This window comes from Corvus moneduloides, chromosome 2 (assembly GCF_009650955.1).
Source record: "Corvus moneduloides isolate bCorMon1 chromosome 2, bCorMon1.pri, whole genome shotgun sequence".
NCBI classification, from domain to species: Eukaryota; Metazoa; Chordata; class Aves; order Passeriformes; family Corvidae; genus Corvus; species Corvus moneduloides.
In genome coordinates, this window is record NC_045477.1 from 26,894,190 (window position 1) to 26,912,118 (window position 17,929).

A 17,929-nucleotide genomic window follows, 5' to 3' on the forward strand; every position below is an offset into this window, starting at 1 on the left:
ACCCAGTGAAACACAGGTGTTATGAATAAGCAAGGAGGGTTGGCTTTTGTAGGACCAAGCAGTTGAGGGTTTGAATGTTTGCAGTGGGTGGGAGGCTGCGGTATGTTGTTAGTTTGGAACAATGTTTGATAGGGAAAAGTTATAGGAGATGCTGTTGGGGTTTGTTGTGTGGGGTTCTGGAGGGGGGTGGCATCAGGCTCATTCTTGGTATTAGCATTAGGGGTGGAATAATTGAGAATGATTGACAGGAACGAGTGGAATCTCCTAGAAAAACGGATAAACCAAGGGTCTTAATTGGACAAGAAGAACAACCAATCATTTGATGCACTGGCATCACCCCATTTGGATGGACCAATTGCCAAGACAACAAGCCAATATCCTCCAATCAACACATCTCTAGAGGGAGGACTCTTGGGGAAAGGGGTGGTACTCCGGGGAGGGTATAAAAAGGAATACCCTGGGAATTTTGGGGTTTCTGACTGCTTTGCTTGATGGTGGTCAGGCAGTTAGTGTGGCCCTTTTGTCAGCGGATTTGGCTAACTTGTCATGGAGACCCTGATTATTCCCATTCAATAAACTTGTCAACTTAAAGAATTGGCTGCTGCTCTCCTCACAGGAGAGGTGACTTTTTGGGATGAGGCCCCGTGGGCTGCTGAGCACCCCCACCACAGCACCCAGAGACCGGCAGGCATCAGCCTTCCATTCGGGCTTACAAAGGGAGCTGTCTGGGGGACTGTGGGCTCTGAAGGAAGAGTTGCTCCACACTTCCTTGGGCATAGCCAGAGGTGATTTCTTGCCTTCCTGGGAGACCCACGGCCCAGTGCCAGGAAAATAAACCACGAGGGAAAAGCCTGGGATAAAAGGCACCTGCCTCAGGCTGGCAGGAGAGGCAGGCAGGCGGCACGGGAGAGGATGGGAACGCTGAGGAGAAGCCCCGATCCAGGGGTTGCTGGAGCCCCCGGGAAGGATTTAAGGGCAGGCTCCCAGCCACCCTACCCAGCTCCCGGGACAGGGACACTGAGGCCCTGTGACAGCTGCAGACCATGAGGCAGGACCTGCAGCATCGGAGGCAACCAGGTTGTCCTAACATTGCAGGGTTTTTTACCTCGTAGCTCTTTTGCTTTCATTAGCCACTTCCCTCCACTTCTTTTTTAATAACCTTAATGAAGTGTTGCACAAACCACCCCTCAGCTTCTCATTTAGTAGCTGAGTACAGTGCTAAAACCCTGCAGAAATTGAAAATAAAGGATTCCTCCCTCTAATAACATGGAGATTTGCACGGAGCTGTGTTCCCAAGCCCTGGCCCCTTGGCTGTCCCAGGGAGAGGCCTGAGGGGTACCAGCCACGCAGCCAGCATTGCTTCTGGCAGGACAAAAACCTACCATGTAGGCTCCATGATCAAATTAGGTTAAAAATGACAAACTATCAATAATACCAGGTAGTACATCTACCCTGGAGACCTCAGAAGAGCTATTCCAGTCTTTTAGTGCATTTCTTTTCCGCAAAGTCAGGAAGTGATTTTGTCAAAGCATATAAAAACTGGGGAGAGCGCTCTCTGCTCTCTTTTCATGCTGCCATTTCAGTTACTGTTTACAACAACCAATGAAATACTCATTCAGAAGTTATCATTGTATGGTGTTTAACGGCAAGCAGAAACCTGCTGAGAAAGAAGTACACTATCGGTGCAAACCCAAATCCACAGTAATGGTTTATTAGGAGGAGAACCGTTTTCATCACAGTTAAGGGAATCTGCCACCCACAGGAGAACAGTGCAGACAGCATCCCAGCCTTTTACTGTGCTGTAGGGAAGTCCATGGTGGTGGGAAAGGAGATCTGTGAAGTTGGAACAGCAGTTTTTCTTGTGAACAGTTAGCAAAAGCTTTCTCCAGTGCTTCCACTGCTTAGGAGTAACCTGTCCAAACCAGATAGGAGTTCCCAAACCATTTACCAAGTTCCAGAATCATAGAACAGAATCACAGATCTCAAGCTGAAAGGAACCCATAAGGATCGAGTCAAACTCCCTGTTCCTTGCAGGACTCCCCAATGCAAAACCCAAGATCAGCCCACTCCCTGCTGTCCTCAAGCCTAGGGCTTTGGGCTACAAATAGCAGCTTGTACTGAGATGGGGCCAAGAGTAGTGAGCAAACCAAGGGTAATTTTATCTTTCTGTGTCATTTCTCAGGCTTGGGCTAAATCAGATTGTCTGCAATGACAAAGACTTAGCTCAGTTCTGAGGTCTCAGAACTTTTCCCTTCCTGTGACATGAATCATGGCTGCTTTTACAGTGAAAAGAAAGAAAAATTACTTTGCCCGTTCACTTTGATCATTTTCTAATTCTTTCAATCCTATGGGACTATCAGGAAAGCTAATTAGATGTTCCCCTACATTGTTTATTTGTGTAATAAAAATGCAGTTTGTGTAACACCTTATTATCACTCTTGTATTACTGTAATGCAGTATATGGGATAAGAAATTATCCAACTCATTAACCATGGAGGAAGCATTGCGAGTCCTGGACAGAGAAGTCACCACCTGCCTGCTTTTTAGCATCTTGTGTAGACTCTGTGTGTGGTGTGTCTGTGGGGAGCTGAACAGCCAGAAGAGGGTAGCATAAGTTAGTTAATAAACCTCATCTGTAAAGCAGAGTTATTTTTGAGAGAAACACCTACCTACATTTCTTGCTGCAAGGTAGGGAAACATAACATTGAGAAACTCATCACCAAGCTTTTGTCAGAACGTGGGAAGGCAGATTTACAGTCAGGACTGACAAGGATTAGACTGATAGCAGGATGGAGAACTTTTTGCACTCTATTAACTCTTGTTTGACCAATGCCTCTATTAATAAAAATGCACATCTGAAGCAACATGATTATTTGATCTTAGGGGATTGCAGCACAACTCAGCAAAACTAACAGTGTTAATGAGTACATTCTGGCACATGATCTTGCCTGCAGCAAATCTGAAAAGCCAGATGGGGAAGGCATGGAAATGCTTAACACTAAGAGCAACTTAAGGGCATGGTTCAGGGCCAGGTAATAGAATACCAAACAGAAGCTTGCTAAGTTCACCAGACACATGCACATTTGACAGCCTGAATCGAGGTCTCTTGCTGCTGCCTCTAATGTCTACCCAAAAGAAAATATTGCTCCCAGGGTCTGTATGCAATAAATGAGTATTCACAAAGGGATTGTTGCTGTATCTAGCAGAAGCAGAGACACCAGCTCACAGGAGCTTTGGAGAATCCCCTTCTATGCTGAGGATTGTCCCCTATTAAAGCACATGACTCTAAACAGACCTGAATTGCTGCTGGGCATTTCATTATACAAGGACATATCTACATGAGTTAGATTGCAATTTTTTCTTTATAGAAATCAAACAGCAGCACTCTTCTCTGAGAATTTGATAGGGCTTGCCTGAGGAGATAGATGAAAGGGCAAGGAAGACTGGGGGATGGCTGTTGTTATTTGCATCACAGCAGTGGTTAGAAATCCCAAACAGAATGAGGCCTCCACTGTGCTAAATGCTGTACACTCACACAGGATGGGAAAAGCTGTAGCCTGAAAAAGGAAGCTGAAGGAGACAAAGTGAGAGGGGAAACAGGTGTGAAGACATGAAATACAATGCCCAGGAGCATACACCCATTAACTGGACAAAGAATCAAAAATTCCTGTTCTGTCAACTTGCTTCTGACAGAGCTGCTTTAAATAGCTCAGAGTTTGTTAGGTGAGAAAGACTGGGTGTGTGTTTACACCTTGGAAAGGCACTGAGGAGATAATACACCACGTATTCATATTTTATTTGTACTGTATATTTGAAGCAAAGTGGAAATGCAAGCTGAATATTTTTTCTATAATTCTTTTCTCTCCACCCTTTCAAAAATAGCACATATTGGAAACACTGGAACTTTCAAAGACTGTAACATCAGACTCTAAATGCTAAGCTAGCTGCCCTTCACCCTGCTGCTACAGTGCAGCCAGTTTTGCAGCTTGAGTGTGCCCACTATCCCCGTGGCACATACACAGCAAACAGCAGCTGGAGAAGGGAAGGGGACAGAGAATGCTGTATGCAGGTGGCATTAGGATGGCAGACTAATTCATCCCCTGAGGGGTTTACTTTCAGGTATTGTGAAAACCTTTATGTAAGAGACTCAGAAGCCTTTAAAGCAGTGCTGTCCCTTCAAATGACCAGTTGCAAACTTGCTCACAATTTTCCCTGGACTTGGCTGTTAGTTACAGAAAGAGCTTCTAGAATGACATGCAAATATCCAGCTGCCATGTCTACTTCACTCAGTCCCATGTCTCTGACCATTTTTAATGTGATATAGAAGCAAAGCTAACTAAAATGATTCTTTCTGGACATCATCCTGAATGATGCATAATGGTTACAGTAATAAGCTGTTTCCTATAATATTTCCAGCCTTTGCATTTTGGTTTAACTGGCACACAAAAGGTACATTATGGGAAGTGATGAAATCCTTTTCCTGCATACGTTCTGCCCTGCACTGCACTCCTCAGGGATCATTTGCTGTTTGTGTCCATCTTGTTTGGGTGAGCTTCCCTCGGGAGCTGCCTGTCCATTAGAAGGAGTGTGAGGATGTCCACGTGGAGTCGGACAATCTGGCGAGAGCGCCTTCCCCTTGTGCTTCCGTGCTGCCAGACACCATTCCCTGCAGAGGGATTTGCACTGATGATGCAGCAGGTAAGGGAACATTACCCCTTAAAAACATGCTTGGAGGGCTGCTGTTCACCTCACTTGCTGGGTTGACAACATTTACAGCACTGTTGCTCACTGTCCACAGGCAAGGGTAGTGGCTGGAAAAAAAGCAGCACAGATTGAGTGACTTCTTTCAAAGCATTTAGCCCTGCCAGAATTTAGCATTTGGCCCATAAGACTTGCCACAGGAAATATAATTTCATTATCTGTTCAAAGGCAGCTATTCAAATCAAGTCACCAAACCAGATCAGCCTTGAAGATCTTAAGTGAAAATTCACCAGCAACCATCACACCTGGTGACCTCGGAGGGAGGCATGGAGAGAAATGTACAAGTATATGGAGGTTTCAAAATTTAAGGATCTTTTTATGTACCTCTGTGACTTCTCTTCTTCCCATTTCAGGAAATGAGTTGAAAGAGTTTCTAGAGAGGGAGGTTACAAAGTCTCATGTATACCTATATGTTTATACCTATATGTTTATACCTAGCTGCTATGGTATAAACACTGAGAAGAAAACCTGCTCAGACCAGATAACAGTGCATTTGAAATTGCAGCTCATTTTCCTGGCACAGAAGTTAGAGAAGAAGTTATTGCATTCATTTGGGGAAAAGAAGGGAAAATATTTGATAATTAATTGATTCTCTAGGTCTAAATTCCATCTACTCCTAGAATAGGATCCTCATTTCATGCAGGATAATAGTGAGAAATATATGGAGAAAAGTAATTTGGTTTTAAAATGCTCACAGATTGTAGAGACCAGAGTTGTTTGTGGGTGCTCCAAGATCCTGGTTTTCAGCAGTGCTGGCATAAAAATGAAGCTCCCATCGATTTAAGAGCAGAAGACAATTAGCTTGTCAGAAAGATCTGCCCAGGAATCTTGAATTGGGCACTTAGGACACATTTCAAATCCTAGAGACTGATTCAAGTTTGGGACAAAGGACAAATCACCAAGGCAGTCCTACAAGCTTCAGTATGCCTCATACCAGCAGTTTTCCTGTAACCTTACCTGGGTCCAGGGCTGGCACCTCCCTTTGTATGTGGCACTGAGAGCAAGTTAGCGTGTGGAGAGGATGGCAAAGTCCAGCTGTCATGTCCTGAGAATACCTGAAGATTACTGCTGGAGCTCTCCAGCAAATTAACTTTGGGGAGGAAAAAAAAAAGCAATAAACAAATCCTCAGTGACTACTGCAGACATTGCCTTAAGACAACAGAACACGGGCAGGCTTAAGGCAGCAATTTGATCATGAGGTCCCCAACCACAGGTAAAAGGACAAAACTCCCAAGCATGGTGAAAGGACAAAATTCCTGTGTTCATTAAGAGAGTAGCAAGGTGCCATTGCAATTCCAGGTCTGACTTATGAGAAGGTACAGCATGACAGATGTAAGAGTATGCATTTTTGCAAGTCTGATTAAAAGTTTTTAATTACTAATTGACGTATATCAGGCAATGTTTTGATATAGATTTCCTTATAATTTGAGCTAAAATATTTAATAAAATTTTATAAATATTGCCCCATTCCTGGAAATTTTCAAGGCCAGACTGGATGGGGCTCTGGGCAATCTGGTCTAGTGGAAGATGTCTCTGCCCATGGCATGGGTGTTGGAACAAGATTATCTTTAAGGTCCCTTTCAAACCAAACCATTCTATGATAAATACTTCCATTAAACAGGAATTCTTGCTAAATTGTAATTAGCAAGCAGATTACTTTATCCTTATTCTTCTTTCTGACCAACTTCTTCTGATCAAAGTAGAATCTGTTTCTGGGACTCTGCACCCAGATCTAGGAAGTGAAATGGACTTTAAAGATTTTCTGGCAATACCAAAATGCCTTTGTCTCACATCAGCTTCTACCATGTTCTTGAGAGCTGCTTTGACTTGAGAGCTCAACTGCATAATGGCAGGACATTGAAAGAAGACCTGCAATGCTCTTTTTGTTTAACTGGAAGCTGTAGCTAAAGCAAGATCATACACTCTGGTTTATCAATAACAGTGCACCCAGCTCTTGGTACCTCTTTGTTTTGCTGCCTCAGTCACGCTGGGTGCATGAAGGGCTCTGTGCAGGTGGTTACAGAGACTCACCATGCCCTTTCCTAGCCTCAGCTCCTGCTTGCCCCAGTGTTTGTGCTAACCTAAGGAAGGGGCAGGCAGGCAGAGCAGCAAAGCAGTGCTCCAGGAGTACCTGTAGGGGAGTGATTCCTCTGCATGTAGGAGGGTGGGTATGGAGCAGCCCGATGGCCTCGCAGGGCTGAGTATCTCTCGCAGCTGTGCGGAGCGTGCGGAGCGGGCAGAGGCAAAGGACCACTGTACTGGTAATTCGAGCTTCCCGAGGCACACATTGGGTCTGGGTTGGAAATCAACCAGCCACCTTCGAGGTAAAAGAGAGAACAAAGCTATTACTGTTGCTGCGTTAAAATGCTACAATACAATTAAGAAATAACCAGCCTCCTTGCAGAATCAGCTGTGCCTCCGAAATACCAAGCAGATTCCAAGATACTGGTTTGTGAAACAACTGACAAAAAAATAGCAACCCTCCACCTGCCTCCCAACCCACCAACCCTAAAAACAAGACCTGAAAGCAACCAGAAAATGTCACAAACATTAAAGAACAAATGAAAGAATAACTATCAATAAAGCAAATGCTCCCCCTAATTTTTTTACCTGTTTACCTATGTAAGGTAATTTTATAGGTGACAAAAATATTCACAATTTTTTAAAAAAGGGGTAAAAAAGCCCTAAAAATGTCATATATCATCTTGATTCTAGATTCTTTTTAATATTGAAAATCTGGATTGTAAGGAAGATGATGCCTCTGCAGGACCTCTCACATTACTTCATACTGTGAAGTCTCTTCAATCTCCTTATGTTTTTTAAAGCGACCCTCTCTATGAGCACAGTTCAGGACTCAGTAAGTGATCAGTATGAACCAGTTAAGCAAGGTCCAGGTTCCCAACACCCATCATATCTCACAAAACTTGCAGCTGACATGAATAAAAACCTTACAGTGAGAGTATGTCATATGTTGACCTTCAGAGACTGTTTCTGGAGCATCCTTAGAATGGTTTCTGAAAAGCAAAATACTTTGTAGTTAGTGTTCTCATTGAGAAATTACAAAAGTCATAACCAGAACTACTCAGTAAAAAATTGGAGAAGTGAATAAAAAAGGAGGGAAATCCCTCTTCTTTAACCATGTGCCAGGCAGCAGTAGACCCTCCTACATTCTGCCATAAAGGAAGCAGGAGCTTATGTTTGACAACATAAACAAAAATGTTCCTAAGTTTGTGCCATATTTGGGAGCTGAACCTGGAATTCTAAATCTACCAGTGGGCACCATTCTTGCTTGCAGGCAAGCTGAAGGCAGCACTCCCCCTTCCCCAGCTGGAAACCCTGATACCGAGACACAGCAGATTCTTAAGTGGTGAGAGGAACGAAACAAAATACAGATTCCCCTGCAGGTACATGGGACACTTCACATGTCAGAAGACAAAGCAGGTCCAAACAAAATTTATTAGAAATTATGGGCTGGAATACATTGTTTGCATGCCACTCTACATTAACATGGGTGATGCAAGTAAAATTTCGAAAGACAAACTACAATTAATTTCTGATGGGAGCATCTCTGACGTCTTACCTTTACTAAACACATCATATATTATCACACAGGCTTAATAACAGCAGTGTAGTTACACTACAGTTACACTGCAATTTCACTTCAGCTATGCTTTTTGACACCTGCAGTTAACATGTTTTCTCCCTGGATTCACTGGAGTGCAAGTACGATGTCGTGAACACATGCAGGGTATAACACTACTGGGGAAGTTCAGATCATCTCATTTCAGGTTTTCTGTGTAGACAGAGATAAGTGCTAGGATCTCCAAGACCATATTCACCCACTTGAGCACCTACTGTAATAATTATATAGTCTCCCCACTAATGTCATTGGAGTGACTCTGGATTTAAGACAGCAGAAAGAAGCTTCAGTTATGTAATTTATCTTTCTTATGGTGATGTCACAGTTTTAACCATATCAGCAGCAAAAAGCTACTGGATCCAAAAAAAAAAAAAAAAAAAAAAAAAAAAAAAAAAAAGATGAACTCACCTTTCCTTTGCATCCAGGAAGGCTTTGGCAAAGGGATTATACTTGATTTTGAGAGCTGTTATCTTGAGTTTACAGAAAACAAGGCATGTTAGTGAAGACAGTTTGAAACAGAAACTTGACAAAACATCTTCCAGAGTAATCTGAGTGGAACTGCCTGGGTTAGCCTAAAATATATCCCCACACATGAGGTTTTCCAGGGCTGGGTAGGAGACAGCTTTGCTGTGTACTGATCAAAACACCAGTTGGGGCAGACTGGCATGAGCTGGTCTGGCAAATCTGGTGGAATGATGGACCCTTTCAAGAGAGTTTAAACACTGAATTCCTATCAAGTACAAATAAAATCTGCAGCAATATTAGCTAAGGGATGTGGCACAGGAGTTAGCAATTCTTACAATCCAAGGCATCCCTCAAGTGCAGAAATTTTCCCACGGAGTATTGTGCTGTTCTGCAGTTGTATGTGTTACAGGGAACAAGGAGAGACGGGGTTATCATTATAACTACCAGTTATTGCTGGAGGAAGATATTGGGCTTGACTGTAGGGTTGTTTGGCGCTTTTTTTCCAGTAAAGGATTGGGATGCCAGGACAGATGGACCAGTCTAGAACAGCTGTGCCAGGATATTAAGCTAAACCTGGCTTAGTACTGGAACCAGACACTAGGTTCGTCAGTGTTCTACTGCAGAGAAATGACAGAGTATTAGACTGGATGGAATATCACACTGCATGGGACTGGTGGGGAAACAAGAAACAGGCACGCTGGTCTTGTAGTTAATCAGCTTCTAACAGATCTCATCAGTGGTGACCAGAGCACAGTGTGGCACTCTCCTACCTCTTCATTCTGATAGGCAGTCACAGCTATGAACTGGGTCTCAGGGAAGGAGCAGTTCATCACCATCCGGTGAGGGCCTCCCACACGAACTATGTGTACCTGGGGCTCATATTTATGCAGGGAGTTCAACATTATCTGCAGGAAACAAAACAGAGAGACAGCCCCCAGTGCCACTCTGGTACCTCACAGCCACCCTTTGGCTCTGTGACAGAGCAGGTGTCGCTGCTGAACCTCCCCAGCCAGCAGTTACTGAAGCAGGAGGGCTGGTCTCTTCCTCCCTTGCAATAACCACATGGCTGAACAGAATGAGACTTCACTGGACTGTATTTAAGGCTTTGGATGCAGTAGCATCAGTGAGTATTTGTGTTAGCAGCTATGGCCCTCAAACCACTGGACTTCCACGGCACTAGGGGCTGCTGAAACAGCTCAGAGGCCCTCCCTGTCCTGCTTCTGCTGTTTGGAAGATTCAGAGTCACCCACAGAAAAGGTGCCAGGAAGAAGATAAGGCAGTCACCCAGTCATCTCTCTGGGCAAGATGAAGTGTATCTAATCAAGCCTTGGCAGAGCATCTAACCTGGCACTAAAAGCTGTGAATAGCATTGATCCAGGAAGTCTATTAGGTTGTTTAATTGTCTCTAGTGCAAGAAGAAGATTCTTTTTTAAAATTTGTACTTTGCAAAGTGATGTATACCTACCTACATATATATATATAAAAGAAAGAACACAGCTATTAGCATAATTACTTTCTAATACCATCACAGAAGGGGCAGCTGCAGCACAGTGGGGACATGCTTTACTTTAACACTGTGGTCAAGATTCAACAGAAAACAAGAGGAGCTTCAGTTATTTGTTATTTAGTGACTTTGGTTTGGGTTCTGTTTCTCATATGGCTTTTCCTTCCCTGCTTTCTACTATTTTCCTCTCCATCATATATATATATATATATACAGTGTTCCCCTGTTCATTTCTCCAGGGACTCTTTGATCCTCCAAGTTTCCTGTAGCTTCTTTCCCCCCTCTGCATATTTTCCTGAGGCTTTTGACTTTTCTGAGGTCCTGGATACAAGACAAGCATTTGCAAATTCAGATCCTGTTCTACGCTCTACAATGATTCTTGTGTGCTGGTTCCATGTAAAGCTTAGGAAAAGCCAGATCATCTTCCTGTTCTCCAATCTGTAAAACCTGAGATAATTTCCTACGTCATTAGAGTATTAAGCTTACAGAGGTACCTCACAAACCTAATGGAAATAACAGATTGACAACGTATAACATTTACATGAAAGAAGTTGATTCTGGGCTTACAAGTATCATCCACTGTAGGAGTTTTGTACAAAACAAACAGGCGAACAAAAGGTCTTGTGCAACATTCTGCCTTTAGATGCATCATCAAAAATAAAATATGAAACAAAATTAATTTTCCTGTTTTCATTTTTAAGGGGTTCAAAGAGAAAGTCACTTATTTCTGGTACATGTGGTTTCTTTCCAAAGGACAAAGCTGATTCAATAGAATATTGATAATTATCATGATGCAAAAGCAGACATAGTAATTATTTCATTTAGGAGCAGCCTTTTATTCTGCCATCTGACTCCTGCCAACATTCCACTTACACCACACAACATTGGGGAACACAACAAAAACCTAATACCCGTGACCATTTTTCCCCCCTTTCTCTGAAGTCCTATGTAAAAATCCCCAGCACACAAGACCAACTCTGAAAAGACCCCTGATGATTAAGTAAACCACAGCACTCTGTCTCTCTTAACATCAAGAAGTCCATTAAAATCTGAAAGTGCCAATTAAGGCCTGTTTATCCCTGTTTACATTTGGCCTCCAGAGAATAATTGGCATCTGTGGGTGAAGAGGCCTTTAAGGGCTTCTATAATTACATAAATGCACCCTTGATATTTCTTGATTGGTAGGTGCTTGCAATTGAAGCCAAGAGGTGGTGTGGAAGCATCAGGCCATACCTGCCCACTCCCATTGAGCTTGTTGGTAAGTTTGACTTTGCTGAAGGAAATGGCAGCTTTCATCCAATGGGCCCCAAAGTTGGGAGAGTCTGGGTGGATGTAGACACAGCTGTGGTTCGGTGGCTCTGGTTTCCCAGCTGGCACCCATTCTCCATTGACGTACTTCCAGCGGTGGCCATCAGTCGGAGCGAAGTCCAACAGGAAGGAGTACATGGCGTTTGGATCCAAGCCTGACACGCTGATCTTCAAAACAGGGAACATCCGCCTGGCCAAGGAAACAAGAAAGGGGGACACCACTGGAAACTGGTCCGGAAAGATTCTCCTCAGTGTTTGTTTCCAGATGCTCACTGACTATTACAGTATAAAAAAACATCCTCCCTTCCTTCCATCCACTCTTGGCATCAGACCTTGCAGTTGGCAGTTCCTCCAGTAATTTGGTCCCGTACATCCATATTCCCTGACCTCACCAGCTTGACAATGTTCTTTTGCTTTTAGTTCCATCTTACATGCAAGCTCTAAACTTCTATCCAGCCTTCCACCATCTCATGTGTTTAAAACTGAAACCCTGCCTTTGTTAATTTTGGGAAACTGCTCCTTTTGTGCCTAGAGGTCTAATGCCAGCTTTTCTCAATCCCCTTTTACTATTTTTTTTTTTTTCTTTCGTAAAGGAGATTTGCAGGAGCTCACAGTTTGATTTTCAGTGGTTTTCTGTGTGTCCCAGTGCTTGTGATCAATGCCACACAGCTCTGAATTGGCACCTCAGTGCCTGAAAGTCTGCAGCAACAGAGCTAGTAGGGCTCTAACAGATTTGTGGACAGCAGAACAGAGGGATCTCCCAGAAAAGGTATCCTATTCATTAAGTTTCGTAGCTTTTCAAGGAATACATGCAATTGCTGTTACATATCACCTCTTACACTCTTCTTCCATGAGTAACAGGCCTCCCTGCCCCAGACACCCTCATACTGACCTCTCCTGGCCGCTGCCGTTTCTCCATGCCACATTCTTATGGACTGGCCAATGAATCTTCAAGCTCCTTTTCTCTATGGGTACAGAGAGGGTACACCAAGCCACCAGAGAAATGGCCTGAAGTCCGTGGCCGTGGGGCTAAGGTAAGGTAGCTCTCTAGGCTTAGTAGCTGTACAAGACTTCCAAAATACATAAGAAGGGAGCTGAAACTCTAGGCTGTCTCAAAGGACACTGGAAGTCTCTGCCCCTGCAGTCATACTCTCTAGTGACACCCAAATGCAAGTTGCTAACAATTAGTCTCCCATGACATCCCACTCACCTTTCTGGAGACCTCTATAACAGTTTTTGCTGTATGCATTCAGCACCTTCTGCTGACAGGTAAAGACAGAATTTGAGAAATTTGAGATTTTTGATCTAATATTAATACTTGGTGATACAGGGTCAGTGCAGCATTGAGGAGAACACCATAGAATTTGGTTTGGGTTGGAAGGGACCTTAAAGATCATCTTGTCCCAATCCCTGGATTGGTGTCCCCAACACTTTCCACTACACCAGGTTGCTCTAAGCCCCATTTAATCTGGCCTTGAACACATCCAGGGATGAGGCATCCACAACTTCTCTGGGCAGTGCCTCACCACCCCTTGTATCACTCCATGCCCTTGTAAAAAGTCCCTCTCCAGCTCTCTTGTAGCCCCCTTTAGGTACTGGGAGGCTGCTATAAGGTCAGTCTCCTCTCCAGGCTGAACGGCTGCAACTATCTCAGCTTTTCCTACAGACTTGCTCCAAGGGGTTGATGTCCTTCCTGTCCTGGAGAATGCAGCACTCCAGGTGGGTCTCACCAGACTGGAGCAGAGGGTGAGAATCCCCTCACTCCCCTGCTGGCCACTCTGCTTTGGATGCAGCCCAGGATGCATTTGGCTTTCTGGGCTGCCAGTGCACGTTGCTGGGTCATGTTGTGCTTCTTGTCCACCAACACTCCTGAGTCCTTGTTCTCAGGGCTGCTCTGAACCCGTTCTCCACCCAGCCTGTATTTTAAGTTCACTTTATGAGGTTTGCACAGGCCCTGCTCTGAAGCCTGTCCAGATCCCTCTAGATGACATCCCTGCCCTCCACTTGTCAACCAGAACACAGCTGGGGGTTGCTGGCAAACTTCCTAAGGGTGTGAAGGGTGTGCCCCTGTCACCAACAAAGGCATTGAAAAGCTCTAGTCCCAGTACTGACCCCTGAGGAACAGCACTCCTCCCTGGTCTCCAAGGTACTGTGAACCATGATGTTTCTAATTAAATAGATGCTTAGTCAAGGATTTATATGCTGCACATGTCTTTCTGATCAGGATGCACCAGCTACCAAACTGGGATGTGATAAAAAGTATGGATGCATTGCTCTTTCCAATGCTTACATCTCCCCCAGTCGATGTTCAAAGTAACACATTTAGATACATAGCTGAAATTGAATTAGAGGGGAAAATTAATCCACATGAAAATTTAATTTCACTAGATTTCTCAGAGCTGTTTGTGTTACACGCAGATTGTTAATTCCTCTGCCCACAATACAGGCAAGCTGCTCTGCCTTTCTATTTGAGAGGCTCAGGTTTATCCCCAAAGGACCCAAAGACCAATTCCATAAGAGAATGCAGTCACCATCAATTTTAACCTCCTGTAGCACTAAGATTAGAGCACTTCCCTGTGTTACCCGGCTTCAATCCCAGTTAATCTCTGCCTCGCTTGGACCAGCATGTTTTGACTGTACAGACTCTAATGATGGAAAGCTCACCACCTAACTTGTTCTGCTGATTAAGTGGCTTTACTGTTAAAATCTGACTTTTAGCATGGCAAATTGTGATTTCTCCAAATTTGTTTGTCAGAACGTTTGTGTCAATGATCAGGTAGGTGTACACGTGACCTCTACTGCTGCAATAGCTGAGCACTTCAGCCTCTTCAATTTATTTAGAGCAAATCTGCTACAATTACTCCACAGTACAGACCTTGAGTGGGAAGATGTTTGATATCAAACTTGAACGTGCAGTAACCAGTTAAGTTGCTTTAGCGTTTAAGCCTGGAAAGGGCTTCTTTGCCCCACTCATGGCTGCCTGCACTGATCCCCTATGGATTCTCCCCATACACAGAGAGGAACAGTGGCACCTTCCTGTCTCCAGGCAATAACAGGGATTGCGAAGTCTCAGGATAGTGCCTAGCTAATATGGTATAAACACTGAGAGAGAAAATCTACTCAGTCAGATAACAGTACATTTGATATTGAAGTGTCAATTGAATACAATAAGTCTGAGTAAAATAGGAGATGGTTTCCACCGTATCAGCTGCACCCATTGGGACGTATTTTGTGATACAGCACGTGATTTAATTTTAATGATGTCTATCCTGTTCAGAATATATCTATCTCCCCCAGGCATATTGCTAGGCCAGGTGATTATCATAATGAAGTATGATACAGCCACAGAGACATATCTATATATTAACACTGAAGGTGGTTCATCTAACTGTGACATTTTGGGACCCTCGGTACCAATTAGAGATGACTCAGAGCAGATAGAATTGTGCATGCTAGAATTTGACACTTGAGGATCACTAATCAATTAGACTTTCATTCTCTGGGATGCTACTGTATCAGGTTTCTGTTTAATTTCTGAGCTTTGCCAATAATGTGTCTGTCCACACCAACTGTTTTCGTTTTCACACACAAAAGTTCAGGCTGGCTCTTCTCTTTCATTGTAGAACACAGTTTTCAAAGCATTCATCTACCCTTCAGCAAGAATGATCTGGTTGTACTTATTTAGCAGAAGCAGAATAAGATCAATATTTTTTCTACTGAGAATCTCTCTGGAGACAGGCACTGAAGAATCCTGAACCTGAGAAAAACTCAGCAGTCATAGGAAATGGTCTCAAGTTGGTCTCCTTTTGAATAGCATAGAGTTGTTCAGAGTGCTTTGCTGCAGGCCACCGTCTGTGTTTTCTTTGTTTTAGTGTGCTGATGTGTTTTTTGATGAAAGATACTTTCAGAAATGCAGAGATCCTTTTTCATAATCTCCGATGCTACAGTAACTATGTTAAAAGGATTAATGCAAATGGCTGTGTGACATACTTCTGCAGTTTTTTATTTAGAGATTGCTGTTTGATCATAAAGAACTTATTTCTGTCCCCACTGACATTTCTGGAGATGTCATTGGCTATAAGAAAAGTAGAATCAGGCTGATAAGGAGTGTATAAGTTAAAATTAAAAAATCAGGCAGCTTACACAATGAAATAAGGAGTACCCAGGCACATTCACATAATGAAAGATTCCCTTATCAACACTATAAAAAGATTTTATCTACACACTCACCCTGACATTTCAGAAAGAACTAGTATCACCATGAAGTCATGATTTTCATTAGCTGCAAGGAAAGAAACTGAAAAAAACCTGTTGGTATGGTGTGATTCTTTGTACCAATTTAATTAACCAGAGGCAAACCCATCTTACCTCACTTTTAGTCACTTATGCGGCTAAGGAGCCAGTTTAAGCTACTGTACACCAAGTGAAAGTCCACTTAGAAGTCTGCTGTAGCCTAACAGCAGTTTTGAAAGCAATTTAAATGAAGCAGAAGGAGTTTCTCGATATAAAGAGAATCTCGGCAGCAGATTTCTATCAGTATAGGTTATTAGGAGCAATCAGAATGGCAACAGGTACTGTTACACCAAGAGCTGGGTACTTTGGGAAGGTAACTGTTTTCTCCACAGAATCACCTTGCTGAGCCAAAAGAGACTATATTTTTCCTTTTTACTGCTTTCACCTATGTCCCTTATCAAGCTGCAGTCAGCAGTAATTTCATCCACAAATTCTGTTAAATCAAAGTCTGCAAAATTAATGAAAGTCACATCACATGAGTAAATCTTTATCTCCATCTCTTAATTCCTGTCTCCTGGGTGGGTCTCCTGAGAGGTTTCGCAGAAAAAATGTGTGCATGTTGAGGGAGCGGGGGGGGGGGGCGCGGGGGGCGCAGCAGAGGGCTGGCAAGGATACATTAAATAAAAACTTTAGTACCACTGTGCTGGCAAATCTTATTCTGGTAGCTGCTTGTCTGTTATGGGCTGGACTCTGCTGTCAGCCCAGTTCGGAGCAGAACCTCTGTGGAGAGCCTTCTTCAAGCCAGTGCCCGATTCAGAACTGGCATCCTTCTCGCCAGATTTTTCACTCTTTTCCTGTGCCTTTCTGTGTTCCCCAAAGAGTAAGACATGTGATCCATTTATACCACAATATTTTGTCCTCCTAAAACTGTGTAAATCAAGCAATATTCCACACTTGTTTCTAAAGGCACCAGCAACAACTGTGGGACCATGCAATTCAGACTGTACCTGCATACAGAGCACGTAGGGCACAGTTTTATTGCACCCGTTCTGGTACAGACTGCTCGTACAATCTGTTCATACCTGGGAACTGCAGCTGAGGATAACAACATCAATCTGCTTCTGTACAGTAATTTGAAGTGTACAGGTGAGGACTTGCTAATATAGCCTGATGATTATTAGCATAAGAAGTCATTCCAAAGGTTTTGAGAGGTACCATCTATTCCCTTGAAAAAGTTGCCTTTTTGTGAAATCGCAAGTTAGTCAATATATTTTTCCAGCATGTTTCATAGGAGGAATGGTTTGGCAGTGACCAAAAAGAAGCAGGGTCACTCCATCTTGTTCATACGCTGGTTTTAGTGGACTGCAAGGCTGCAGTCCCCTAAAAAGCTCTGGTGTGCAGTTCCCTCAAGTCTGCACACACTGTTTATTATCACAGAGTCTAACCCCCCTGGCTGCCACCTCCACTGAGCCCGCAGCACTGTGCAGATCACTCACCTGCCATTCTTGGTCACGATCATCTCATTAGTGACTTCCCTGAATCTCTGCCAGAGCGTCGCATCCTCCAAGACAACCTGGAGCTGTTTCTCCGTGGGGTCGCCTTTGTCTCTCCCAGCCCGGAGTTCGCTCTCCACTACGCTGAGGAGCCTGGAGACAGTGCAGTCGCTGGGCTTTTTGCAGCCCAGGTCTGCCATGACGGCTTTACTGTCAGAAACTTCAGGTAGCTGTTGAAAAGACAAAAATAATAAGCTAAATAAAAAAAGAAGTCAGTTCATTGGGCACCGTCTGGCGAACGTGCTCTCCTCACTCTTTTGCCACTGCCTAGCTCTTTCCCCTGAAGTCCCAATGGGCAGTGACACCAGTGTGTGGAGGTTTACGCATACGCTCCACACAAAAAGAGGACTACCTCCTAATTACCTGTTAGACAGTCAGGTGGGTGGCTGGCTGATGACTCAATTGGCTGCCTTGAAAGAAGAGTCCTCCATCCAAATTAGCATGCTTTTATCTTTTTTCAACCTG

The 17,929-nt window shown here is 43.7% G+C and overlaps 1 protein-coding gene across 2 annotated transcripts; it reads right to left on the reverse strand.

Annotated features, from left to right (window-relative positions):
• Positions 1-1,571: 1,571 nt before the first annotated feature.
• On the reverse strand, positions 1,572-17,918 carry TBX19 (T-box transcription factor 19). Of its 2 annotated transcripts, XM_032098614.1 has the most exons (10): positions 17,828-17,918; positions 17,408-17,634; positions 11,604-11,868; positions 9,637-9,771; positions 8,810-8,871; positions 7,714-7,775; positions 6,893-7,078; positions 5,719-5,851; positions 4,748-4,811; positions 1,572-4,666 (listed from the first exon to the last, which is right to left on the reverse strand). In XM_032098614.1, the coding sequence occupies exons 2-10, from the start codon at positions 17,602-17,604 to the stop codon at positions 4,577-4,579; spliced, it is 1,194 nt and encodes a 397-aa protein (XP_031954505.1). In that variant the 5' UTR covers positions 17,605-17,634; positions 17,828-17,918; the 3' UTR covers positions 1,572-4,576. The 2 variants fall into 2 exon arrangements, with proteins under 2 accessions (XP_031954505.1, XP_031954504.1); XM_032098613.1 differs by having other exon boundaries at positions 1,572-4,811.
• Positions 17,919-17,929: the final 11 nt, after the last annotated feature.

Excerpts from the sequence above, each read along its gene's own strand:
- TBX19 (XM_032098613.1), bottom strand. The coding sequence starts at position 17,604 with ATGGCAGACCTGGGCTGCAAAAAGCCCAGCGACTGCACTGTCTCCAGG. Across the intron at positions 9,772-11,603 it reads AGCTCAATGGGAGTGGGCAG|ATAATGTTGAACTCCCTGCA; the intron begins GTATGGCCTGAT and ends TGTTTCCTGCAG. Across the intron at positions 7,079-7,713 it reads ACATATGACATACTCTCACT|GTGGCTGGTTGATTTCCAAC; the intron begins GTAAGGTTTTTA and ends TTTACCTCGAAG.